The sequence below is a fragment of the Rhipicephalus sanguineus genome, chromosome 10, assembly GCF_013339695.2.
Source record: "Rhipicephalus sanguineus isolate Rsan-2018 chromosome 10, BIME_Rsan_1.4, whole genome shotgun sequence".
NCBI classification, from domain to species: Eukaryota; Metazoa; Arthropoda; class Arachnida; order Ixodida; family Ixodidae; genus Rhipicephalus; species Rhipicephalus sanguineus.
This window is the reverse complement of record NC_051185.1, coordinates 94668351-94695739: the sequence shown is the minus strand read 5'-3', so window position 1 is coordinate 94695739 and position 27389 is coordinate 94668351. Positions and strand designations below refer to the sequence as shown.

The following is a 27389-nucleotide window of genomic DNA, read 5'->3' as shown; positions in this document are numbered from 1 at the left end:
GAAAACGAAAGTGTTTAAGACGGGGTCCGCCAAGACTTTCATGGCGTATCTCCGTCACGTAGTGGCGACACAAAATACTGTCACCAGAAAATCTTTATATGAATACTTTATTGCAGATATTTCGTGATTTCCGAAATAAATTAGCTTTCTAGTATTAAACTCAGAGCCGACGCGGAGGATTGTAAGCACCAGCAAAATTTGACTTGCGCAAAACGTAATGGCAAAACACGCGCGTATAGGTGTTCGCGGGAATGGACTTTCGCTGCGCAGTACTAGACGGCGGCGAACTCTAGCAACAAGTAAAATTTGCTGAGTATCCTAGTCCGTCACCTAGGAGTCTAGTAGTTGTACTTGCACGTCGGCGTTCGTCTATCCCAGTCTATTCCTTTGGTTAAGTTTGAGTGGGGTTGGTTGATCAAACAGCAGAAAGTGCAACAGACAGGCGGGCCGACGTTTCGATGGTAGGACCTATCTTTGTCAAACTGCCTTCGTCAAAGGTAGGTCCTCCTATCAAAATGTTGGCCAGCCTGTCTGAGGCAATTTCTCCTCTTTGTTCAACCGATCCCAACCCATGCTTCCATCTGTCGGCTCCCATGTTGACTTTGGGTTCACTTTTTGTTTCTTCGCACTGCCTGGGCGAATTTTTGAGGCCACGTAGAAAAAGCGCGTGGCTTAGACATGCTTCGCCAGGCGCCGCAACGCTGCTCGCAGTCTAGCTGCTCACAATATTTCAATGAACGCAATAAAATAATTTCAACATTTTATTGTCCCTTATCTTAAGTGAATGTATTCTACAGTATCATATGTATCCAATTGAACTCTTGAACGAGAACCACCGATTTTTGTTTGCTCAAAAGCATTTTTACAAATATTCGCAGACCCGTAAGTGCTAGACCGATTATGCTCTTGCCACTAAGAATGAAGCCGTGAGTGGGCCAATTTTGTGGACTGTGAAATGCCGGGTGGACCAGGGCGGGGCTGGAACTGTGTTGCAAGCACTACCCTCCTACCAAAATTATGTATTGATTCATTTATTTATTTTGATATGCCACAGCCCTTATTATGGACTGTAGAGTATCTGTATTCAACTAGGGAACTGCCGTTGTCATAGGAGCGATGGAGCGCAGTTAGTCATGAGTGGCTACAATGTCTAGATTGAGGAAAACACTGAAATGATTTAGCTTAACTCGTACCTGACCATGGAACCGCTGTAGGCGGGACTCTGTCACGCTATCGCAGTTGAATGGACGTATATTCTATTTAGCAAGACAAGTCAATTACTTTTAGCACCCTACGAGATGAGAGACATATGCAGTTGCACCTATACACCATTGTCAAGGAAAAGGTGGTCTTATAAACGATTTCGAGAACTATTAAGCCATACGACGAGAGACAGTGAACGCTTTGCTTAGAAACAAAGTTTGAAGATGTATAGTACTGTACTGTGTTTAGAAAAAGTTTATTTCATCGTAGGACGCTACGAACACTTGGAAACAGCGTCTCTAGAGCAAGAACAATAAAATACACACAATGGCAAAGCACAATATACATGAAACGTTGTAACAGAAATGCCCAAGTCCACAAGATGTCCCTAACACATGCTACTAAGGACTAACATACATACATTTATCACATACAAAATGTACATGACGATGTATATACATGAAATACATGACTTGTGAACTCTACTCGACAAGGCTACGTGTACAAACACTCGTCACATTCTACAGAATGTGCATGACTTTGTGAACTCCACTGAACACAGTCTCGTGCCGAGAAGCACTGCTGTTGGAACCAAAGAATGCATGCTATCCACTACCTCTGGTCAAACTCGACCCCAGTAATCGCTCAAATATTCCTCGTGAGTTTTACTCAAACTCTTCCTTAACGTCCAACCAATCGAAACGTTGGAATATCAATGTTAAGTCACTCTCCGTTGAAATCCTTTCTCTTTAATTTAATATTTATTAGAAATGCGTCTAAAGAAAACAACAGCGTATTATCATGGGCTATATTTTGCTTTAACGTACTTTTGAACCATATATTTACGTGCAGACTTCCGACTTTGTCAAGCTGCGCCCCTTAACAACTCCAAGTTAAGAGACGAGAGAGTGCTTTCGTTCTCGCCTTAACTAAAGTTTCGTTGTATTTGATTTCTTTCTCGCCTTCACTACCCTTCCAACATTTGGTCTCTCCTCCTCGCCACTTATTTCCTAAAAAAACACGCTGACATTGTCAGCAGTAAGCATTGAGCCTATCAGAATATCCTGCTTTCCGTCTGCGCGCTGTGTTCTCTGCTTGTGCATTCGAAAGCGCACAAAACGAAGTGAAACCACTTGATCACTATCCACTGTCATGTCAGGAGAGACGATGCAGAACGGGAGGGTGACAAAATGACAAAGCAGGCAGGAGACAATTCCCAATTGATATCCCTCGTATATGGACCAATAGAGAACGCTGCTGTATATCTATTTTGTTCCATTAGCACTTTTTTGGACGTCACGTGCGCAGTCCAGACGCTTTTCAAGGAAAGCACCACAACTCCTCGTGTGCCGGCATCGAGGATCTGAAACCGTGAGACCGCTCCTCATCGCCGCCATCATTGCCTCGCGGTGCAACCCTTCACCCCAGAGTTGACGGAGGAAGAATAGTGCGTTGTTCCGTGTGTTTTGTGCTTGCGCTTACGTCGACAGGGGGCGACGGACTGCGTGCCTGCGTGTTTAGGGGAGACGCCCACAAAATTTCATTTTTTTTTCATTTTTGTTTCCCTAAAGACCACCGAAAGGCTATTACATAAGGGGTGGGTTAATATACAATCAGGTGCATTGTCACAATGATCAATGTGAAGTTACATTTGAAATGCTATGCATGAAGCTTGATGGCAGGTGATTGTGGCGACATTGTGAGAAAGGCCGTTCCAGTCTTTGGCTGCTCTGAGAAAAAAGAAGCAGAAAATGTTTTAGTGCGGGAACGTCGGCGAAAAACTTGTAGTGCATATTTCATGACAGATCTTGCAGAGAGCGGACGTGTGTCCTAACGCTTAGTTGTCTCGTGCTCTTTCTTTGTTTTCTCCATTTCCATTTCTAACCAAATCGGAATTTTTTTCTTTCTTCAGTCGTTCACCTGGTGACGAAACCCGGCATACAGGGAGAGAAACATGGAAGCCGACAGCGGAATTGAACTTTCCGACCACTTGGACTCAGTGAGTTGGTCACTCACCGGTGCATCAATGGATCGACGCTCAGAAAAGCTGCTAGCAAAAAGACGTGTACGGCGCTGCCACAACTCTTGCATCATCGACGAGGCCGAGCCAGCGCTGCGAGACGGGACATCCAGCCAGGTGTCCACTTAGATACTGCACCTGAAAACCAGCAACAAAGAGCTCCGCAAAATCAACGACAAGCTGGAGCCGCTGATGCTCGAGAAAAAGTTCGAGGCAGAGTAGAACGAGGCTGTAAGTTGCGATAACGCAGCCACAGCCATGATTGGTCGTCTTCAAGCAAGGCTCAGCGCCCTGAATGTCAACAACGGAGCACCCGAAGCTGCACCACCATCGAGTAATGATCAAGGGGAAGCTGTACTCCGAGTCGACGGCGTGAAGTTACCCAAGCTACGGTCGGAGACTTTTGACGGTGAGTTGGCACTGGATGCCTTTTGGGAACAGTTTCAGCAATTCGTTCATAAACCCGCGCCTTTCAACTATTCAGAAATTTCAACACCGCTCGTTGTTGCATGGGTCAGCCTTAGTGGCGATAAGGGGTCTTAACGCCACAGAAGCTTGCTACGAAGATGCCCTTGAAATATTACAACGACGTTCAGTTAAAGAAGCCCCATTGAACAAAATCGTCTCTCTAAGCTTCGAGCATTACCTGTCGTTTCATCATCGAGTGACCTGTGGGGACTTCAGAAGATTTATGACCACGTTCAGGGGCAAATACGTGGGCTGCGCAGTCTGGGAGTGAATGCGTCTATGTACTCGACTATGATGAGCAACATCATATTAACATCGCTGCCGCCCGATCTTGTTGTCGACTACAGCAGACAAGTTTGCCCTTTAAAGGACCTTCACAGAGTGCTAGCAATGACGTAGACGACGCAGTTGACATGCTCACACGGGCAGACAGCACAAGGCTGATGACCAGCTGACAAATGTGCTTTAGTTCCTTCTAGCCGAGGTAGATAGCAGGAAGAGGAGTGTTAATGCCGACCAGGCGCCGGAAAGGGCACTGCCAGTGCACGAAAAGCAACACAGAAGTCCGAGGAGGCCGACCGCTGCAGTTCTCCACACTAAGACAGCAACAATGATGATGACTAAGTGTTGTTTCTGTGGCTCGTCAGAGCACAGCACGGAACTCTGTCCTGAACCTCTTGACATCAAAGAAAAAAGGAAAACATTAATGACTGACATGAGATGCTTACGCTGCACTGTACGAGGTCATCGCGTTCAAGACGGTCGAAAAAGAGTGAGCTGCACTATCTGCGGAGGGCGGCGTATGTTTTTTATGTGCAGCGCCAGATCGGCAAGAACTCAGAAACAACAACCTTCATCTATCTCTACGACCAATGGTTACGCCTCTGCCCCAGATTCCAAGGCTTCCGAGGTTCTCTTGCAGAACTTTCGAGCATGGGCCATTGGCGAAAACAAATGCGGTTATATAAGAGGAGGGATAGACGGGGGCATTCAGAGAACTTACATCAGATGTCTTAAAAACGCTCCAGCTCTGTGAGTCGGGATTCACCTCTTTGAATATCTCAACATTCGGCGAGCACCAGAGCACCGAACAGATATGTCGTGTTGTACAAGTTCGAGTGTGCGCAGTACAGGGTCGTCATCGAAGCAGTCGATGTACCCTTTATCTGCAAAGATATTCTGCCTACACCAACGGAGCATCATTTCATGAAAGCAATGGAGGCAGAAAAAGGACCCATCGCTGATAAGATGCTGCTTGCCGGCATGTCAGTCATTCCACGTGTAAGCCTTGAGATTGGATCAGACCACATGTTGATAAGTATGAAGAACGAGGTTGTGCACTGCAAAGATTCCACAGGTCTAGTATCAATCAACACTGCATTTGGGTGGACCTTCCAAGGCCCGGTAAGCCCAACCAGTTCATTATTTTTTGCAGTGAAAACATTCGTTTTAAGGATAGAGACACGCACGCCAGACCACTTAGACTCTCTCCTGCGAAACGTCTCGAAACTTGATGCTTTAGGCATAAAAGTGGAGCGCAACTCAAGCCTACATGGTCAAGCTGTACAAGAAAAATTTGAGAGTGAAACTGCATTGCCTGCTGGCCGCTATCAGGTAGCACTGCCGTGGAAAGAATCTGCTGGTGGCGCTCGCAGTAATATAGATTTAGCGAAGAAGCGGCTTCAGAGCTTGACTGCACTGCTCAGACGCGACTGAGAACTGCTAAATAAATACGACTCCGTTATACTAGAGTACTTGAGAGAAGGACATGCCGAGCGCGTGCAACCTCTCCAGTCAGAGGACACTTGACGCGTTTACTACATGCAGATCAAGCATTATTACGCGAGCAATCCACTACCACAAATCTAAGAGTTGTTTTTGACTGCTCATCGCACTTGCCAGGACAGCTTTCGCTCAACGACCAGCTAGAGAAGGGTCCACAACTTATTTCACATTTCGTTCGAATCTTACATGGACGCGCTCAGGTTTCTCTGGTGCGAAGGACCACCAAAATTATCCTCATTCATTTCCCATGGTAGTAGAGTGGCGAATGACAAGAGTGCCTTCGGATCATCTGCAAGCCCATCGCGCCTTCAGAGGCTCAAGTTACGAACTCTGCTTCTGACGTTCCTGAAGCGCTGTGTATTATGAGCACAGGCGTAGGTTACCCTGTTACTCGTGATTGCTCACTTGGCGTTTCTCACCTCAAAAGACGACGCTTTGAATTAGTTCCCAGGCGTCGTTTATAGAATCCCGTGTGCAGTCTGCGACTATGTTTATACGGGGAGAGTGGTAACATTGAGAGACGTCTGAAGGACCACTTGAATGACGTAAGAAAGGAAGAATGTGGTGTCTAATGCACTTGCGCAACACGTGGCTACATGTAATCGCGACATTGACTGGGCCAAGGGAACCGTAATCGCAAACGAAAGAAACTGCTGTTCGCGTCAGTATCTGGAATCACTCCTTATCCAGACTACGAAAAAAACGCTGAACAGAAATGATTGAAATCTGCCTCCAGCGTACGCCAGGTGTCTCGGCAGCGTTCTAATAGGGACATAAGCCCGCTTCGCTGGGCCACTTTACTGTTAACAAGGCCGAAACGCTTTTTTAATGTTTATAAAACCTTTCATTTGGTCGGCGTTATTTCATTTCGTTTGTTCATATTACTCTAGATACTCTAAATCTTCAAACAAACAAGCTTTGTAGTGGATACAAACATGAAAATGAAGCGATCAATTGCTTCCCACAACGACCAGTGTTTGGTCCTCGGCACGCCGGGGGTAAAGATGGTCAGTAAACAGCTCTTGGAATGCAACATCAGTGCTCCTCGTCCGCCATTATCGTGCAAAAAACTGCATGGCCTTAATAACCCTAACCCTTCACTTTAAAGAATGACGGGACATACCGGAATAAGTAAACGTATAGGGCTGATTTGGCACCTCCTCGGACGATTAAGGGGGTGACCCCCCCTCCCTGTCCTCCTCATAGGCACGCTTATGTCTACGAGCCAACACAGTGTATTTAAAGATCACTCAGCGAATGCATTGCGGCATGGAAATACAAAGGTAGCGTTGCAGGCTGTTCAACTCTTCATCTAGAGATTTAAACTGTTTACGTAGAGGCTGTAATTGGTCAACATATTTAAACTGTCCTCCTCAGAGAAAGAAATTCCCAAGGCAACGCTAATCGTTGGCTTAAATGACAAACGCCGTGCGTCGGCGTTTGTGTGCCAAGGTGTATTCCTTGGGTGAACTTGGTGCTTTGCTCTCTGCCGAAGGGAATCTCAAAGGCCACGTTGAAATAACTGCGTGGTTGAGATATCCTTTGCCAGGTCCCGCAATGATCCCACAGCTGACACTACTTAATCGCAGTAATTTAATTTTGATGAATTATCCCGACAGTCCATTGTCCTTTATTTAAAGTTTTTATTTAAAGTTTTTTAAGTAAAACTTTTCTGCATGGTCAGAAAAACGACGCCGATCGGTAGTCGACACTTCTAAGAAAACACAAGCCAAGCATTACAGCGCAGCACGCGGCCTGGAATTTACAACTAATTTTCAGTCAGCTAGAATTAGTTCCCTCTTCTTTCTACAACTAATGCCACATACCCAAATGACCCTCCCCCCTCCCATATACCCAAATTCACGGTCATTGGTTTATCTGATCATAGTGTGCTGTATAGTTACCGAAGACACCGCGGGAGTCCGCCACGTGCCCGGGCGCGAAGCTGCGATCAGACTAAGTAAGCCGCGCGTTCGAAGAAAAAAAAAGTGCTCAAGTTTATGACGCGCGCTTGACGCACCTTTTTTCCACCGTGCCATCCCTCCCTGCTAAGCTTCGAGTGCACTTATCGGGACGAGAGAAGAGAAAAATCAATTACAGCGTCGATGAATCTCTGTAACTCCACTCGTAATTGAATGACTCTAAAAATTTTCGCACCGGTCGAATCGTGAGGGAATTAACTCCTCTAATGAAACATACGATGGCTACATAGAAAAGCGCTGCAGGGCCCCTTTAAATAAAGATATGCTCCGGTGTAATATGTACCCAATATAATGCTTAGCAAGAACCAGAAATATATATTTCAGTTCTTGGAAGACGATTTACGATTATTCGCAAAACTGGCAGCAAATGCTCGACCGGATGTGCTTCGAAGACAAACAAACGTGTCACTATGTGCTTGTGCCCCTAATAACGAAGGCGAGCGTGGGCCAATTTCGCGGTGGTGCGGAGCGAGGTACAAGCACTCGATCCTGTACTTTTAATATTATTTCATTTACTTATTTATTTTCATATGCCACAGCCCTAATTGGGGGCTGTGGCAGCTGCAAATATGTACTCACCTATGGAACTACTTTCTTTCATGGGAGCGATCGAGCGTTATTTGTCATCAGTAATGAAATTGTGTGGTTTGAGGAAAAGAGTTAAATTATTTAGCTTACGTTGCACCTCACCATGGAAAAGCTTTAGGGGGGTGTTTTTAACCCATAATGCCCAAATTCAGGAAAAATGAATAACAATTTTTTTTTTCAGAAAAAGTGTACTTCTACTCTCAAAAGACACCACAAGTTCTTTATTTACTGCCAGGTAAACGCAACACTGTTTCCAAGCCTTCCTATGCATATAAGACAGTGGGCATTAGGGGTGCTATGTGCGGATGCGGTAAGCCTTGAAACATTTCAAGTGCACACCGACATCGCACTTCTTCCTCTCCCTGATGTATTCCATACAAAGCCCGCGTTTTCCCGGAGAAAGCGGCCGGCATTTCACGTGCACTTCTTCCCATCCATGATGTTTTTCACGCAAAGCACGCGTTTGCCTGGAGAAAGCGGTCAGCACGTGGCAGCATGAAAAGCAAGCAATATCTAGGTTTGCGCACGTTGAGAACGAGGCCTGCTTGATGTGCTGTAGGTGGCGCTAGTCATCAGCTAAAAAAATAGCGATGTTAGAGGGCATCAAAGAAGCGTCCTATATGTAGGACACTGGGCATATATGGGTTAAAGCTACTGCAGTTGAATGGAAGCACAATCTATCCTGCACGACAAGTCAATCACTTAGACTACCTCACCGTAGCAGAGATGTATGCAACTGTACCTATAAAGAATTATCAAGGAGACGCTTGTCTTGCAAGCAATTTTAAGGACTATCGGTACTCTACCATGATCGAATGTAGACTAGTGAACATATAACGCACTCTACTGTGAGTGAAGAATCATTGTGGACGATTTATAGTGCTATATGTACTCTACTATGGGAGAGCAGTGAGCAGTCCCGAAAATAAAAGTGAGTGTATTCCGCGAAATTCGTGCACTGTACTGTTTAGAAAACGTTTATTTACACTATGTACAGAACAAACACATGAAAACCGTTCGTGTGTTCATGGGTACATTAACGTTTGCGCAGTGATGTGTTATGGCAAACATGACTATGTGATAGTAAACAGAAAGTTATTTCGAAAAGCATGACCAAGGTGTCACAAAATGCACAAATTACACAAATAGTCGTTATGCTTGCGCATATACATATATATCACGCACATGAATCTTGTGGTAGAAGTGACCTCTAAATGAGTTACCTATGATGCTTTTACATACAGGACTCAAGGGTAACCACACAAATGCTCCAACAATGACCCGAGTGTGGGACTAAGCACCACGTTGGGTAACATAGAAGCTGTACCCTTTGGTTTTCTGTTTTTACAAAGGAGCATACCCAGTGGCGCAGGAATTCGCATTCTCCCAAGAAGAAGTGCTCATCTGAGTCGATAGCAAGCACCTCACGCCTCCTGCGCCCCCACTATTGGCCACGATGCACGCCGGCGGCAATAGCCAGCCATGGCTACGCAGCCGTTTCTCCACAGGCTGAAAAGCCCTGCCACTGTCAAAAGTGCCGCGAAGCGTCTTCGTATGAATATTCCGCCCGACACGAAATCTCAGATGCCCTATCCCCGAAATCCGGCATGGACAGCGCGCCAAAAGAGACGCGCGACCAGGCACTCGACAGTCGCGTGGCGGTTGTTTTCCACCAGGGAACAGTTCGGACACGCAGAGACGTGCACTATTTGCCAGCGCTCGAGATGATAACGTGTGGGGAGCGATCCCCAGCCCACCCTCCAAGCAATTCGCAAAGGTGTCCCGGGAATGTTGTCGCAGCTATGTGTTTCCACTCTGTATGTCGCACTATGCGTCGGCGGTGCTGATGCACCAAGGGTCGCAGAAGTGCGGCCATTCTGTCGACCACCTTATCTGCGCTAACGTCGGCCTCTGCACACGCAGCTCTAAGGCGCCTTTGAAATGCCAGATTCGCTCCATATATCAACGGCAGTTCCTACAAATTAGGCCCTCGGTTTGTGCAGCTCGCCGGCATGAGGTCACGCAGTGATGGTGCGCGATAGTAACGCGCCAGAGCCTGTGCGGGGGTACCGTCGTTGCTAATAATCCGCATTAAAGCATGAAGCGATAGGATTGATGCGGTGATGGAGACGTTGGGCAAAGCGAAGCCGCCACGGTCTCGCCTTCCATTCAGCTAAGGTTGCCCTAACGACAGGCGCGACAGGCGTTCAGTGCCGCCTCAGCAGAAGAGTGAGTTCATATATCTCTGTATTTTGCTGGAAACGGCGAGAGGAGGCTTGATGGTGTCGCAAACACACTAAAATTTCTCTAGAGAAACTGACTGGGTGAAGTAAAGGCGTTCCAAGGACGGGAACTCAGAGTGTGCAGCAGCTTTTATGATCACTTCATAAGCTTTGTACAAGTGATATCCAGATATTGTCGTCTATATCGAGCATGTTAGTGGCGACTCCTAGTATTGTAATTGTAGGAGACCACTGCAATGGTGACGTGATGTTTATACGATAGCTTGGGTTGCCAATAAATAAATTCTTGCTTTTTCAAAAGTTGTGGGAATCCAGGCGTCCGTACCAGTTTTTCGACGCCATTTTTCCTTCAAGAATTATGGCATCTTTCTCCTCCCTACTGGACGGGTGGAAGCTGGTCATAAATCGCCGCCACTTCGCTGCCACCCCGCCCATCAAAGGTTTAACACGGTGTACCATTGGCCTAATTTTGGCAGGATTCGGGCCTTGCTCTCTCTCGCCTGAGAAGGGGGGCCGCGAAACGGGGATCGAAGAGACCACTTCGGGACATCCGAGGGTGCGTATGCGTTTTGGCCTCTCCGGCTGGCGGCAATCCTTTGTTCTTTGTTCTTCGTCGGCGGCCGGTGGTTACGTCGTCTCGTCGGGGCCCCGGCCTCGACGGGCGCGCGCTACCTTCCGCGGTCTCGAAGTCCCGTGGCAGCGCCTCGCAATCGTGCACCGTATGTTTCTCTCAGGTGTTGCTATCTCTGCTCTGTTTCGTCTGCTCTGGAGTGCGAGATCGCGGCAGCCCTGGCTAAGGGTAGGTTAGCCCTCGAAACATGGTCGTTTGATTGTTGGTATTATAAGCGTGCCATCCTCGGCCACTAACTGATTTATTTTGTGATATGGATTGGCCAATTGGTGCCCTGTATAATTATGTTACGTACGATTCGCTGTATCGAATTATGGATCTCTTTGTACTGAAATACCGGTACTAAAGCACTAATTTGGAGAGTGTCGCTTGGGGTCTCCTTCGCTCCGTGCGCTGGCTCGCAGTCCCTTCGCAGTTACTCGCACCCCGGCAAGGACCGAGTAACGTTCAAATAACAAAACATCAAACGGCAAAGAAAGCAAGTAAGCCCATGCTCCAAAGCCACACCGCCGCAAAGTTTAACTTTACACCTGATATTGTACAGAATTGATGAACCGCATTGAATGCATGTTGCAGTGACTGCTCGTTAAACATAGAGGATAATAGAGAGTTTGAGAATTGGGGCCCCAAGGAGCTTGGGGACCCAAGAAGCTTGCGAGCCGCCAGGGCGCATGCGCAGAACCCAAGCCACTCTTGGGGTTTGCGCTGGCGTTGACTCGAGACGCGAAAATTGAAAACTAGCGTGGGGCCCCAAGGCGTCTTGGGTCACCAGCGAGAAGACACAGACGCTGCGCGGGCCACGGCGCAGTATGGCCCGCGTCCATGGCCTCCGAGATTAGCCGGCGGCGCGCCGCCGCCTAATCTCGGAGGCCACGCCGCGTCTTGCATGATTTTAAATTCCGTCACGCGTGGCGCTCCGTGCGCTTGACCCAACGCAGCCTGCGTTGGCCCAATTCTCAAACTGCTGATCATCCAAACGCAAGAGCAGGCTGCCCAACGCAGCTTGCGGGCCCAGCGTCTTGGGTCCCCAATTCTCAAACTCTCTAATATCATCCGCGTACGCAGTGGCATTAACCTGAATGTTATCTGGTAGTGGCAAACTGCGGATCTCGCGTTCGCTTTGTATTGTTCATAAATCAGACTCAGTGGCCAAGATAAATGTAACTGAAGGAGCTGCGTACGACGACAGTTTGCTGCTGGAGCCACAAAGTGCCCGACATCTTTTATGTATCATAAAACGCGCCCGCAATAATTGTTCTACAAACCTTGCGAGTTTTACTTAAGTGTTTCGTTAACGCCTGACCAACAAAACTGCCGGGAGAGCGTTATGACGCGAAGCTCCGTGGAAAAGCAGTCATTTAATTTATTTTTACCAGGCATACGTCTTTAGGTGGCAACAACGCATTATGATGTGTCAATTTCTACTCCAATCTAGTTTGGAATATTTTATTTCCCTGCAGATTTCCGGCTTTTGTAAGCAGCATGAAAACGTTTGTCGCTTATTATAAGGCCTATAATACAGTGTTCAGTGTCCTTTAGCATGACTAGCAGTGATCGACCTGGTTCGCTTATAGTTTGTGAATAAGTAGGCCTACATGCACCGGGCAGCATGTGGGTATGCAATTTAATACTGCGAAAGCCTTGTATGCCTCGTAAAACGCAGAAATTGACCGTCGGCGTCTCGCTTCCTAAGGCGTCGGGGATGAGTGCTACCAAAAATCATCATCACGTGATGACATCACCATATGACGTCAATATGACGCCACAGATAGCAAGATATGTGACGTCATGTAACCTAACGTGATGTCGTTGTAGCGTCCTCCTTTGGGCGGCGAAAGAAACAGGAGAGCGCGCGACCTCAAGAGAAGAAAATAAAGGCGGCGCTTCACAGTGGCACGTGCAGCCAAGGCTCGTGTTCCCAGCTGGCGTCAGTTCCGGTTCAGCCGTCTCGTTCCTTCGCTCCTGTGGCATAAGGCTACACCGCCATCACATGACATCGTAGCCTGGGCAAAGGTGGCCTTGTCACGGAGGCAGTGCAAAAGCCAGGTGAGCTGTCTCAGATCCTGGAGGCAGTGCGAAACCACGCTAGTTGCACAAAGCTTTCGGATGGTGACGGGGTAGGATCAATGCATCTAGGGAGCCTACGTGAGCGGCCGGTCATGCCGCCTTGCTAATACATCGACCGAGAAGAAAAAGATGACCTTCCCCTTCGAGTCGTCTTAGGTGAATGCACACGGGACCTTGTGAGTCTCCTTTTTTTTACCTGTGCGGGTAACGGTACTCTGTTATAACGATCGAATTTTGTGGTTGTGACACTATCGTGATAGGTAAATTACATTTCTTACGGGAGAGGGCTACGCTGTCCCTAAAGCAGTGTGAGGATAAGTCGGCTGTAACTGTGATGACATTGTGCCGCAGCCGTCTTGCTGTGTCCAATTACGCATGCCGAAGCCTCGTTCACATTTTACACACCCGCAGCAACCACTGCAGCAAAGCTCGCGTGTTCTTCTCATAAACTTCATCAAGGGGTTAGTGAACAAAAATAGGAAGAAAAGACGAAAACATCGCACTACAAAAACGCGACTCTTTCGATTACCAGAGTTTGTTTCACGCATTTTCGAACAGCTGACTCTGTTTCTGGAGGATTCTCAGCGCGTGATGGCTGCACGCCAGCCCACGCGGGGCGGCGTATCGGCGGTGGTAACATAATAGACAGTTATAGTTTAGCGGGTTTAACGGAATAGCGGGCTTACCGGAATAGCGGGATTGAAGTGCGCATGCGCAGTACCGTAAACGACCGGTAGCGTTTACCGTACGCACGCTATTTTTCAGATTTAGCGTTAGCGTGTTTGCGTGGTTAGCGTAGTGTACGTAAAACATGGCGGCGGTTTTCGACGCCCGCTTCGAACTCAATTTAGCGTTTATGTGGACGGATCTACTTCTTTCGTAGAAAACGACTGCGCAAAATAGCTTCGCTTGCCTTCAGGTAGCTTCGACGACACGGTATTACGCATAACTTAGTGCAGTTTTTGAGATCGCTTCCCATTTCGAATGTCCCTAGGCCTATCTAAAAGATCGGTGTAAAGAAGTCTGCAACATGGAAATTTTCGCTTTTGGTGCTTAGTTCATATTTATTTACTTTTATTTTCACTAAAAAAGGAGTATTATTGTTGCGTGCGAGGATACAGGCGAGGATTCTCGGTTTTGTTCTTTTCACTTTTTTAACGCATTCACCCTTCGCTAGGTGGCGCCACCGTACCGGCTTGGGCACGTAAATGCTATCCCGCTAAACTAAAACACGCTTTCCGCAACCAACGTTTGCGGCACGGTAACGCTATTCCCTTAACCCCCGCTATCACGCTAACGCTAACTATGACTGTCTAATTTGTCCCCGTGGCGGATGCAGGGCGCACGTTTAATGTCCCCAGAAACGGGCGTACCAACCTAGCCACTACTTACCTTCTTCCTCCTCTCCTTTACATCCCACTCTCCCCCTTTACAAAGTCGCTGAGGCGAACTTCACCCATTCAAAATAAAAGAAAACATAAAGTTTTTTCCATGAGTTATCTCATCTCGCTAGAAACACTCATTCATATGGCACCCGTCCGTTACATAGAACATTGGCAGGTGGTCACTGCGCCGGCAAATTATTCTATTCAGATAATATCATACACGCACCAACCCGTTTAAATTCATTTCATCAATTACACATTGAATTGCAGATAACTTCTGCACGAACACTGCGCGAACATTTTATCAATCCATTCTCGCATAGTAAATAAGAGTAAAATATTGCTTCCTTCATTCTTTCTTAATGATGTGGCTGTTTTTTGTATGAAATTGTGTAAATTGTCTGGATATATTTGTATAATGAATATGTGTTCTGTATGGTTTTATTTTCTTTTGTGAATGTGTGCTATCGCTGCCTGCACTGTAGAGGTGGCTGCGGGCCTCTGTCAAGTTGCTTGTTTTCAAGTAACTTTTACCTGCAGTCTCCTCCATCGATGATGGAAATAAAGAAGTTATTATTATTATTATTATTATTATTATTATTATTATTATTATTATTATTATTATTATTATTATTATTATTATTATTTCTCGCTGGGCGATCAACTGTCACTAATCTTGCCAGTTACGTGATGCAAGTCTCCACGCCTATTTCGCAGAGAGGACAGGTTGACCCTATTTACTCTGACCTAAGCAAAGCTTTTAACGTTGTCAGCCATTCGCTGCTTGTGGATAAACTTGCACACTTTGATGTTGATTCTTCAATTGTGAATCTCCTCCATAGCTATCTTCTTGATAGATCATGTTATGTTGCTGTTAATGGCCAAACGTCCTCTTTGTATAAAGCTACTAGTGGGGTTACTCAAGGGTCGGCACATGGGCCCACTCCTCTTTTTTAATTTATGTTAATGATGTTTCTTCATTCATTCGGAATTCTTCTCTCCTTTTGTATGCCGATGACTTAAAGATATTTAAGGCAATTCATTCAGTTATCGATTGTCGCTTGCTGCAATCTGATTTGTGTCCTTTTTCTGAATGGTGCAGGAGCAATAACCTCTCCCTAAATATTTCAAAAACCAAGGTAATGAGTTTCACTCGAAAAGCATCTAGTGTGCCATTTTTATATTCTGTCAATTCTGTGTCGTTGTGTAAGGTATGTGAGATGAATGATCTAGGTGTTCTTTTTGATAGCACCTTACACGTTGCTGCTCACGCTAAGCGTGTTGCTTTGCGGGGTCTTCGCACCCTAGGCTGTGTTTGCAGGATGTCTAGAGAATTCCGTTCTCCTATGCCCTTGCGAAAATTGTACACCGCGCTATGTCTTCCTCAACTTGAGTATGCATCTGTGATCTGGAATGGCATTCCTAATTCCAGCAGCAACGCCATTGAGCGAGTCCCGAAAAAAATCCTAAGCATTTACAACCATCGTTTCGCTAGAATTGACTCTGGATCTCGTTCTACCGCTGCTGGATTATTATCATTGCCATCACTTTACTGCCGACGAAATCGCGCTGATCTCTTACTTCTTCACAAGCTTGTGCATGGTATCATATCCTGTAACTGTCTTAATTTCCGAATTCCAAGTAAGCTGACCAGAGAGAATAGACCTCTTCATGTAACCGCCTGCCTCTGTGAACATTCGACCATTGGCAGGATACAACGTCTTTACAATGATTACTTTTTGGAGCTCGATGTTTTTCACAGCTCCCAGTCGATGTTCTGCTCCGAGCTTTGCACTGTACTTACATAGCTTCGTACACTGCTGACATTTTTTTTATAATTTCTTTTATTTCGACCATTGGCAGGATACAACGTCTTCACAATGCTTACTTCTTGGAGCTCGATGTTTTTCACAGCTCCCAGTCGTTGTTCTGCTCCGAGCTTTGCACTGTACTTACATAGCCTCGTACACTGTTGTCTTTTTTTTTCCTGCGCATAGTTGTATATGTGCAATTTTATAACGTTTTTTATCCCTGATGTTTTATTATGAATGTTGGCCTTTGCTTTTTTTTTTTCGTGCGCCAGTACAAAGACCTTACGGTTGTTCCTGACCACGTTAAATAAACGTTTGATTGATTATTATTATTATTATTATTATTATTATTATTATTATTATTATTATTATTATTATTATTATTATTATTATTATCCATGGCTCCCAGTCGGGATGCATGCTTGCTATGCTCCTGCCCGTTTTTCGGTAAGCAGCAGTTTTTCCGCTGTGAAAGTTGTTCTAAACGTGTTCATGCGAAGTGTGTAACCTGGCCTGATGAAGAGCTGCAACTTCTGAAGTCTGGATCGCGCTCATTTTGCTGCAATTTATGTGATCTGAGCAGTTCTTCTGGTAAGCCTAACGAAGACAACTCGGCGGCGTGCAGCGATGAGCACTGCAGCTCTCAAACCGGTTCCCTCTCCACGTGTGCCCCTCCGGGTGGTGACCTCGCCGGGCTGCGCCGCCTCCTCCTCGACGCGTTGGAGGGAATCTCGTTCCTCAGCGACGAGGTATCCCAACTACGCGAAGAAAACGAGCGCCTCCGTAAGGATCATTCCCGCGGTGTTGAACAACAAGCCCGTGTGGTCGCCTCCCTTCGTGCAGAGGTCCGCTTCCTGCGTGAGGAGCTGACGCGCCGCAAGGCCGCCGTGTCAGTGAAGGCACCTGTGATCCCTCCAGAGCAGGTAACCGTTGGCCGATCTGTGACCTCCAAGCAACCTGCGTACTCTGAACAACCACTGTCCAAAATTCTTTCATCTTCGAATTCGCCGCCATGTGACGTAGACACGTCCGAGCGTGTCAGTGTGATGCCTGCGACAGCCTCTTCTGCAGCGGTAACTGAGGGTGTAAGAAAGAAGAAACCCGCCTCGTTTGGAGCATTGAAGACATCCACTATATCTGTAGCTCAGCGGCCACAACGGCCACAACGGCCAAAGGCCATTTTTGTTACGAAGCTGAGCCCGGACACCACTGCTGCTGACATCAAAAAACATATTGCTTCATTCGATATGTCTCCCATTTCCTGCCGGCGACTTCAAACAAGATTCCAGTCATATTCTTCATTCTATATCGAAGTTGACGACGAAACGCTACAACGCCTGAATGACCCTTCGATGTGGCCCCTCGGATGCCTCTTCAAGCCATTTCGTGGGGAGCTGCGCAATGACATGCTTCATCCCTCTGAGCTAGTGCCTGGAATCGAATGTGCCGTGTAACGTAGACATATTCTACCAAAATTCTCGGGGTCTGCGTACCAAGACACTGGAGTTTTTCTCTAATGTTTTTTCGTCTTCTTTTCCTATTATCGCTATTTCTGAAACCTGGCTCGGCACTGAAATTCCCTCATCGGACTTTTTTCCCCCGACCTACACCACCTTCCGCCGTGACCGAGATTTCAGTGAAACCAAACAGAAAGGCGGTGGCGTGCTGATTGCCATTGACAATTCACTGAAATCCGTTAGACGGAAAGACCTAGAAACTATCGAAGAATCGATCTGGCTAGAAATCAACCTTGAGCGCCGTGAAAAATTGTTGATTGGATGCTTCTATTTACCGCCCAGCATTTCTCCTGCCTCGTTTCACGATGTCATGTCTTCTAATGAACTTGTGATATCTTCTAATAGTGAGCACAGAATTATTGTTCTTGGGGATTTCAATGCACCTGGAATTGACTGGAGCACGCTTACCTTTTCTCATTACAATCATTTCACAGAGAAAAAGTGCAGCCTGCTCTTGGACTTTCTGGCGTTTAATTCCCTAGTGCAACATAATTCAGTCATCAATTAAAGTGGCAACGTCTTAGACCTGTGTGTGTCAAACGATCAACCCCTTGAAGTTTCCCGCTCCAACATCTCTCTTGTACGTCCGGACAAATTCCACCCACCACTTAACGTAAGATTATCTGCATCAGCCGAAACAGCGAGCTACAGCAGTTACGTAAACAAATCTCCAAGATTTGCGTTCAAGCGAGGTGATTACACGGGCCTCTATCATCACTTGTCCACCGTTGAGTGGTCACAGGTTACTGACAAACCTAATGTTGATGACCAGGTTGATCGGTTTACGGAGCTTGTACTGAGCAGCATGCTTAATTTTATTCCCCAGTATACACCTAAACAACGTAAATATCCCCACTGGTTCTCATCTGAACTTATCAGTGCACTGAAGCATAAAGATCACGCACACAGGAAATCTAGATGTTCTCCATTCAGCGAGTGGAAGGAAGAGTTCAGCTTTTTTCGAACTCTCTCTAAACGCCTATATAAACGGGATCATAGTTCGTACATTGAATTCTTAGAAAAAAGCGCCTCTGACAGGCCGGCTGAGTTTTGGAAGTATGTACGTAAACGGTCTAGCAAAAGCGGAGAGTCCTTCAGACTACTAGACTCAAATGGGGTAGAAGTGCATGCCGTCGCTGACTGTTTTGCCACACATTTCTCATCCGTTTATAAGGCCTCAGACTCCAGCACTGATATCAGACAACAGCCCAAGGCAGTTAGCTCATCCAGTGCTTTGTCGCTGGATGAAAATCTTATCAGCGAATGCATTAAGCGCTTAAAACCATCCTTATCATGTGGCCCAGATGGCATCCCCTCCGCAATACTAAAAGCATATGGTACTATATTTGTCCCAGTACTGACTACGATATTTAATAACTGCCTGGACACTTCCACATTTCCTAGCATGTGGAAAACTGCTCGTGTTTTCCCAGTATTTAAGTCGGGCTCTAAGACAGATGTTTCTAATTATCGCCCGATTTCTCTACTATGTGCCACATCAAAGATCTTCGAACTGGCTCTTCACAAAATATTGTCTTTTAGTGTGAAAAACTCATTGATTCCAAATCAACATGGTTTTCTTGCTGGCCGCTCAACTACCACAAATCTTGCTAGTTTCATGACGCAGATCTCCACACCTATTTCTCAGAGAGGACAGGTTGACGTAATCTACTGTGACCTGAGCAAGGCTTTTGACGTAGTCAGCCACACACTGATTATGGTTAAACTTGCGAACTTTGACGTTGACTTGTCGATTGTGAATCTCTTGCACACCTATCTGCTCAATAGATCTTGTTATGTTGCCGTAAATGGCCAAACCTCTTCTTTGTATAAAGTGACTAGTGGGGTCCCTCAAGGGTCGGTATTAGGCCCACTCCTATTTTTAATTTACGTTAATGATGTTTCTTTTGCCATTCGTAATTCTTCTTTCCTCTTGTATGCCGATGACATCAATATATTTAAGGAAATTCATTCAGTTAACGACTGTCGCTTGTTGCAGTCAGATTTGTGTTCTTTTTCCGAATGGTGCAACGGCAATAACCTTTCTCTGAATACCTCAAAGACAAAATTCATGTCTATCACTCGCAAAACATCTAGCGTGTCATTTCAATACTTTGTCAATTCTGTGCCGTTATGCAAGGTTTATGAAATCAGTGATCTTGGTGTTGTTGTTGACAGCGCGTTAAACTTTTCTTCTCACGTTAAGCGTGCTGCTATGCGGGGCCTTCGTTCTCTCGGATGTGTTTGTAGAATATCTCGAGAATTCAGGTCTCCCATGGCCCTACACAAATTGTACATGGCAATATGTCTTCCGCAACTTGAGTATGCGTCCGTGATATGGAATGGCATTGCTCAATCCAGCGGTAACACCACTGAACGAGTCCAGAAAAAATTACTCAGCATATATAACCATCGCTTTGCTAAAAATGACTCTGGATCTCGTTCAAATACTGCTGAGTCATTATCACTGCCATCACTTCACTGCCGACGAAATCGTTCTGATCTCTTATTTCTCTACAAGCTAGTCCACGGTTTCATATCCTGCCCTGTACTTCTCAATTGTGTTAATTTTCGAATTCCGCGTAAGTTAACCAGAGAGAACAGACCGTTTCATGTACCTACCTGCTTCTTCCAACACTCTACCGTTCACAGATTACAAAGTCTTTATAATATTAATTTTCTTGATCTTGACGTTTTTCATAGTCCACAATCATTGTTTTTATCCGAGCTCTGCACTGTTTTGACATAGTATGGCACAATGTACAAAGTCTTCCCTTCTCCGTCTTTCCGCATAGTTGTATATGTGCAATCTAATTTTTTATTCCCCTTCAATATTTCTCATATTGTCTTATTTTACTCCTCCCCTTTTGTGTTCATTTCTCTTTGTCTACGTGTATTTGTTCTGTTTATTTCTGAAGACTGTCTGTATTGCATTGTTTATTTTTATTGATTTTTTTGCGTGCGCCTGCACAAAGACCTCACGGTTGTTCCTGGGCACGTTAAATAAATGATTGATTGATTGATTGATTGATTGATTGATTGATTGATTGATTGATTGATTGATTATTACTAAGGGCTTTAAACCTACCGGGTCCATTGTTCGCTGGTGGTGCCGATCGCACTGGCTCTAGGCACCGCACTGGGAGCAGAGCTGGTTGACAGACGCAGGCAACGGCTGGCAGAGTTGGCACACCCGTTTCAAGGAACATTAAACGACTCTAATCGTCACCACCTCTAGTTCACGGCGTGGCCGCTAGACGCGGTAGCTTGTGAGAAACAGATTAAATTTATTATTTTCCGCCACTTTCTGTCTGAAATGAAGGTTCCGTATACCCATTCCGGCACCCCGTCTTTCAATTTAGCTGAAAATCTCGGCGGCGAAACTTTCGCACAATAACTTTCAAGCGTGATCAACCAAGACCACCAGAATTCTATACATTCGTGTCTTACAACCACGACGACAATCATAATATTTGATTTATAACAAGCGTGTTTTTGGAAAGGAATATTGTACTATGACTGGTAACGTACTGCTGCAACCTAATCTTGAAATATTTATTCACCTCTAGCTTGATGCGGTTTCCACAGAGTGAATGGGTCCTTTGCAGGAAAACGCCGCCAGACTGCGTAGTAAGCTACACGCGTCACGATGTAAACTCTTAGAAAGAAAGTTGGTAAAGAGAGAGTACATGCATGCATTTACCAGTTTCAAGCGTATTTTACACCTTCGTGGCGTCGCTTTACTAGTCAGCAGCTAGTAAAGCTGGTAAGTTTTGCCGTAACTAACCAGGGAGCCTGTCTTGGTGTGTTTAACGAGGTAACTACTAGATACCTATGTTACCAGATGCTTTGTAGATTACGTGGTATGTCATGCCGTAATTTGGACAGTGTTATGCAAAATTTAGAGAAAACTTTAACGTTCTAGATGATGTTCGGATAACAGTTTCGTCCTACACTGTAAAAAATAGTAAATTTACAGATAAAAAACAAAATTTTTGTACCGCGAAAGACACTTTCTGTGGATGTGCCATGAAGGAAATCTGTTAAAAAGAGAAATGGAAATTTCCTGTTATTCGTGACCTTCAGCAAAACAAACGACTCAAAATTGAACCTCCACAGTTTTAAATACTTCAAAGATTACAAATGTCCATGAAATAACATTTCACGTTTTTCTGGTTATTCCCACAATGCTATTTTGATTTATTATTATTCAGAGCCTTTTCTGCGGTTCCACGTTCATGCCTCGCGGGCCCCTACATTTACAAGATAGCTACCGCTCACGTCGAAGCGCGGCTATGCGTGGCTGTAGTGTAAAGCGCGGCTACGGCACCGTCCTGCTCCTGCTTTTCGTGCGTCTGTCATTGAAAGGTGAGTGGTTTGCTTCTAACTAGAGTTCCTTACAACAAGAACTCGTTCAGTCAGTCAGTCAGTCAGTCAGTCAGTCAGTCAGTCAGTCAGTCAGTCAGTCAGTCAGTCAGTCAGTCAGTCAGTCAGTCAGTCAGTCAGTCAGTCAGTCAGTCAGTCAGTCAGTCAGTCAGTCAGTCAGTCAGTCAGTCAGTCAGTCAGTCAGTCAGTCAGTCAGTCAGTCAGTCAGTCAGTCAGTCAGTCAGTCAGTCAGTCAGTCAGTCAGTCAGTCAGTCAGTCAGTCAGTCAGTCAGTCAGTCAGTCAGTCAGTCAGTCAGTCAGTCAGGTCAGTCAGTCAGTCAGTCAGTCAGTCAGTCAGTCAGTCAGTCAGTCAGTCAGTCAGTCAGTCAGTCAGTCAGTCAGTCAGTCAGTCAGTCAGTCAGTCAGTCAGTCAGTCGTCAGTCAGTCAGTCAGTCAGTCAGTCCGTCAGTCAGTCAGTCAGTCAGTCAGTCAGTCAGTCAGTCCGTCAGTCAGTCAGGTCAGTCAGTCAGTCAGTCAGTCAGTCAGTCAGTCAGTCAGTCCAGTCAGTCAGGTCAGTCAGGTCAGTCAGTCAGTCAGGTCAGTCAGTCAGTCAGTCAGTCAGCAGTCAGTCAGTTCAGTCAGTCAGTCAGTCAGTCAGTCCAGTCAGTCAGGTCAGTCAGTCAGGTTCAGTCAGTCAGTCAGTCAGTCAGTCGTCAGTCGTCAGTCATTCAGTCAGTCAGTCAGTCAGTCAGGTCAGTCAGTTCAGTCAGTTCAGTCAGTCAGTCAGCATCAGTCAGTCAGTTCAGTCAGCAGTCAGTCAGTCACGTCAGTCAGTCAGTCAGTCACAGTCAGTCAGTCAGTCAGTCAGTCAGTCAGTCAGGCAGTCAGTCAGTCAGTCAGTCAGTCATTCAGTCAGTCAGTCAGTCAGTCAGTCAGTCAGTCAGTCAGTCAGTCAGTCAGTTCAGTCAGTCAGTCAGTCAGTCAGTCAGTCAGTCAGTCAGTCAGTCAGTCGTCAGTCAGTCAGTCAGTCAGTCAGGTCAGTCAGTCAGTCAGTCAGTCAGTCAGTCAGTCAGTCAGCAGTCAGTCAGTCAGTCAGTCAGTCAGTCAGTCAGTCAGTCAGTCAGTCAGTCAGTCAGTCAGTCAGTCAGTCAGTCAGTCAGTCAGTCAGTCAGTCAGTCAGTCAGTCAGTCAGTCAGTCAGTCAGTCAGTCAGTCAGTCAGTCAGTCCGTCAGTCAGTCAGTCAGTCAGTCAGTCAGTCAGTCAGTCAGTCAGTCAGTCAGTCAGTCAGTCAGTCAGTCAGTCAGTCAGTCAGTCAGTCAGTCAGTCAGTCAGTCAGTCAGTCAGTCAGTCAGTCAGTCAGTCAGTCAGTCAGTCAGTCAGTCAGTCAGTCAGTCAGTCAGTCAGTCAGTCAGTCAGTCAGTCAGTCAGTCAGTCAGTCAGTCAGTCAGTCAGTCAGTCAGTCAGTCAGTCAGTCAGTCAGTCAGTCAGTCAGTCAGTCAGTCAGTCAGTCAGTCAGTCAGTCAGTCAGTCAGTCAGTCAGTCAGTCAGTCAGTCAGTCATGCGGCTTCGACCCGACGATATGCACACGCGCCACGTGAAGTATTTGGACGCCTATGGAAAATACTTACTTCACCCGAGGTTTAAAAACGATGGCGCACTCAACTATTCAACCAAGTTTGAGTTTTGGGATATTGGCAGTAAGCAAGTCTAACAAGGACGACCCAGGCAGTACTGAAACCTTTCAAGACATTGCCGCCTTTTTTCAAATTGACACAGAACTGGTGGTTCACTCTGACGTAGACACCATAGTTGCCGACAGTGTTACTTTACCCTCGAACGTGGGGCCTTACTTGCGTCACTCCAACGAAAACATCAAAGCAAGTTACAACAGCCTCACACGTCACGGACGTCCAGTCAACCTCGCTCGCACGGAGTCCGAAGTTACCGAACACAAGGCAGAGCTGCAGAAGATTGCGCAAGCTCAAATTAATGCATCAAAAGAAGTTGCTTCAAGAACCCTACGCTCGGTGCCATTTTTCCCACAATAGATCGTTCTGTTTAATAAAAGCAAAATAAAAAAGCACAACTTTTGTTTCGTTTCTTATTTATTCACAATGCTGCGCCGTTGTCGTTGTCGTCGAAGCCTAAGAAGAGATATATTTAAATATATATATATATATATATATATATATATATATATATATATATATATATATATATATATATACTTTTTCTGAGTGGAACTACAACGACAACGACATACAAAAAAAAATTAAGCCATGTCGTTGTCGTTGTCGTCGAAGCCTAAGAAGAGATATATTTAAATATATATATATATATACTTTTTCTGAGTGGAACTACAACGACAACGACATACAAGGAAAATACGTGTTTAAAAAGCGCCTTTGTTGTAGAAGAAAAAAAAACTCATTTTTATTCCACTGAGCGCCATGCAGGAGACGGAGAATAACTAACTAGTTGTCGCGCAATCGTAACTAGTTCTAGACGGGTTTTTACACTAATTATAAAGGGCTTCCAAGGCCGCCGCGAGGGGTATATAAAGAGGTGTGCAGCAGCTCAGAACTCACAGTCTTCAACAGGCTGTCCACTCAGGAGGACCTCAAGCGGACACTCAAGACGCCTTCGGTTAAGACTTTTTTTTTCGGTTAGCTATGCTATATTCTGAATTCTTGCATTTTTCTGCTTTTTAATAGAGACCATGGCAGAATCACGCAAACGTCAGCTTGACGATCAAGAAACAGAAGATGAGGTACCCCTATATTACCATTTGGAATTATTTTTTGGTGACGCCATCTATATTCCCAGGGACAAACTACAAAGTTTATTGGTTCGAGCGACGAGAACAGTACCTATGACATTAATGAATCCCTGGCGGCATTTGCGGAACCTGATCGAGGCGTGGGAGAAGTATCAGATCCAAACGTGTCCGAACCAGGAACAGGGGTTGGAGGAGATGGAAAAAGTTTACAACCCCCTCCACGCTGGGCACTGCAGCTACAGTCAGTTCCAAAACGAAGAAAGCTTGTGCATGATGTGTTTCCCGCTCGAGACGACGGAGAAGCTGAGACAATTTGTCACGACATTATCAGAGGGTTCGAGCAAGGGCCCACCCAGTACGGAATCGCTGCCGTCGCACTCCACACACGAGGAACTACACTCCCACACGTCCACGTCTTACACGACTGCAGCTGGAGCAATCGCACATGCCGATGTGTTATCTTCGCTGGCTTCGTCAGACGACCAAATCGCTCGTCAATTTGGTCTACAAGCGCCAGTGCATGGGACCTCTACCATCTCGTCAAGTATTTCAATAGTGAGCCCCGAGTATTGGAATACATTAAAATGGGAGGAAATGATTGGGGTCGCGACGTTAGAAATGAAGTTTTGGGACAACTCGAAGGTTCTGGACACGAGCCCGGGCGAGTTTTGGAAATACTGTACCCGAAACTTCCGCATTCAGTTGCATGTGACGACGCCCATGGAGGTCAGACGAGCGGTGGAGACACTGACGAGGTACGCGCAAGAACGGGTGCAAAGTGCTGAAAACGTTCAAAAGGAGCGTCGGAAGAATACATCTACGACTGGCTACGCGAAAACCCCGTATCGCCGTTGACAAACATTATGCGCACCCCCAAGTGGCTGGCAGACCCGGTGTTTCGGTTCATTCGCCTGGACGACAAGCGCCTCCAACGAGCTATCCAGGTGTTTAATGACGAAATGTGCTCGTACACCACCTTGGACTTTATTGAAATGTACCAGCACACCCAGCCTCTCTTTGATGCCCCACACGGTGACCTCGCTACCTTTTACATGGATGTGCCCGCGTCATTTGATGCCATGATGGAACTATTAAACTTTCAGTTTAATGGCATCCACGAGGAAGTGTCGGCCTTTGTAAACAACTTATATAGCCTGGTCGAGAAGGCGGTCCCCAAGAAAAACTGTATGGAGATTGTGTCCCCTCCGAGTGCAGGAAAAAACTTTTTTTTTGACCCCGTTCTTTCCTTTTACATTAACCGCGGTACGATCCGCAACTTTAACCGCTACACTAGCTTTTCGCTTCAGGACACCGTGGGCCGTCGCATCCTGGTGTGGAACGAGCCAAACTGTGAGTCGTCTGCTTTTGATACTGTTAAAAAATTTTTTGGCGGTGACGTAGATTCGGTGGCGGTCAAGTACTCGGCTGATCAGACCATTTCCAGGACGCCCGTCATTGTGCTCTCAAACAACGAGGTGTTTCCAGATGACGAGGCCTTCAACCACCGCATGTGGCGCTACAAGTGGCGAGCGTGTCCTCGACTAAAGAAATACGACAAGATCCACCCGATGGCCCTGGTCCTCCTGTTTGATGCTTTTGTACTCGAAGAAACATACGTCGGCACGCGCCAGCTTGATCAATAAACAGCTTTCAACCTAACATCCTGAGTACTTGGTCAATGCTTTGCATTTTCCGACTACACCGACACCGACAAGCGCAAAAAAAAGAAGCTTTCGGCTCAATCAGTCTGTTTTGTTTTGTTTTTTTATGTCAGTCAGTCAGTCAGTCAGTTCAGTCAGTCAGTCAGTCAGTTCAGTCAGTCGCTCTGACATCGATCGTGACTACCTTTAAAGAATCCCGGTTTTCGGAGAGGCGGACTTTGTTTTTAGTGGCGTATTGAAGGGCGAATGAATCTTTCGTTGGCTCTCGCCCGTTTTGTTCACCAGTGCTTGGCGGCAGTAGTTATTAGACTTCCATCGTCGAACAAAAGTACCGACACAAAGTTTGAATGACGCAACCAAGTGTGTTCGAGATGTGTGTACGAGATGTGTTCGCCGCTGAATGCAAATTTTTTAGCTCTTTGAGGCGCACGTTCTGTCGCGCGTGACGTTTAGGGCGTTTGAAAAAAAAAAAAACATGCGCACGTTTTGGTCGACACCTTTAGAAGGACATCCGTTCTATACCTCCGCCTTATCGACATGTAGGCCACAAAAAGAGCAGCTTGGCAGATAACAGCGGCTCCCGAACTGCTCAGACGACTGGCATATCACGGAATGGTCTGTGTGTTTTGCGAGCCATGCTACCGCGACAGATGGGCTTTTGTTTATTTGACGGTGTTGTTTCTTGCCAAATGACGCCATGCGAAACAAACTGTAATTATGCTAATATTACCACTGAAAAAATAACATCTACTTTAAGCGCATCACTCCTTGAATGAAGCGAATTGCTAATTAGAAATGTTCTGCGATTTGTAAACATTCACAATATTCTATAGATTTTGAACATATATATATTGTGTTGCTCTTTTGCGGAGAAGCAAATTTCA

The 27389-nt window shown here is 46.0% G+C and overlaps 1 protein-coding gene across 1 annotated transcript; it reads left to right on the top strand.

Moving 5' to 3' along the window:
• The first annotated feature begins 3481 nt into the window (after positions 1–3481).
• On the top strand, positions 3482–26515 carry LOC119406600 (uncharacterized). Its single transcript, XM_049420155.1, has 2 exons — positions 3482–3632; positions 25634–26515. The coding sequence occupies exons 1-2, from the start codon at positions 3482–3484 to the stop codon at positions 26485–26487; spliced, it is 1005 nt and encodes a 334-aa protein (XP_049276112.1). The 3' UTR covers positions 26488–26515.
• Positions 26516–27389: the final 874 nt, after the last annotated feature.

Excerpts from the sequence above, each read along its gene's own strand:
- LOC119406600 (XM_049420155.1), top strand. The coding sequence starts at position 3,482 with ATGATTGGTCGTCTTCAAGCAAGGCTCAGCGCCCTGAATGTCAACAAC. Across the intron at positions 3,633-25,633 it reads ACGGTCGGAGACTTTTGACG|GTTCAAAAGGAGCGTCGGAA; the intron begins GTGAGTTGGCAC and ends AGTGCTGAAAAC.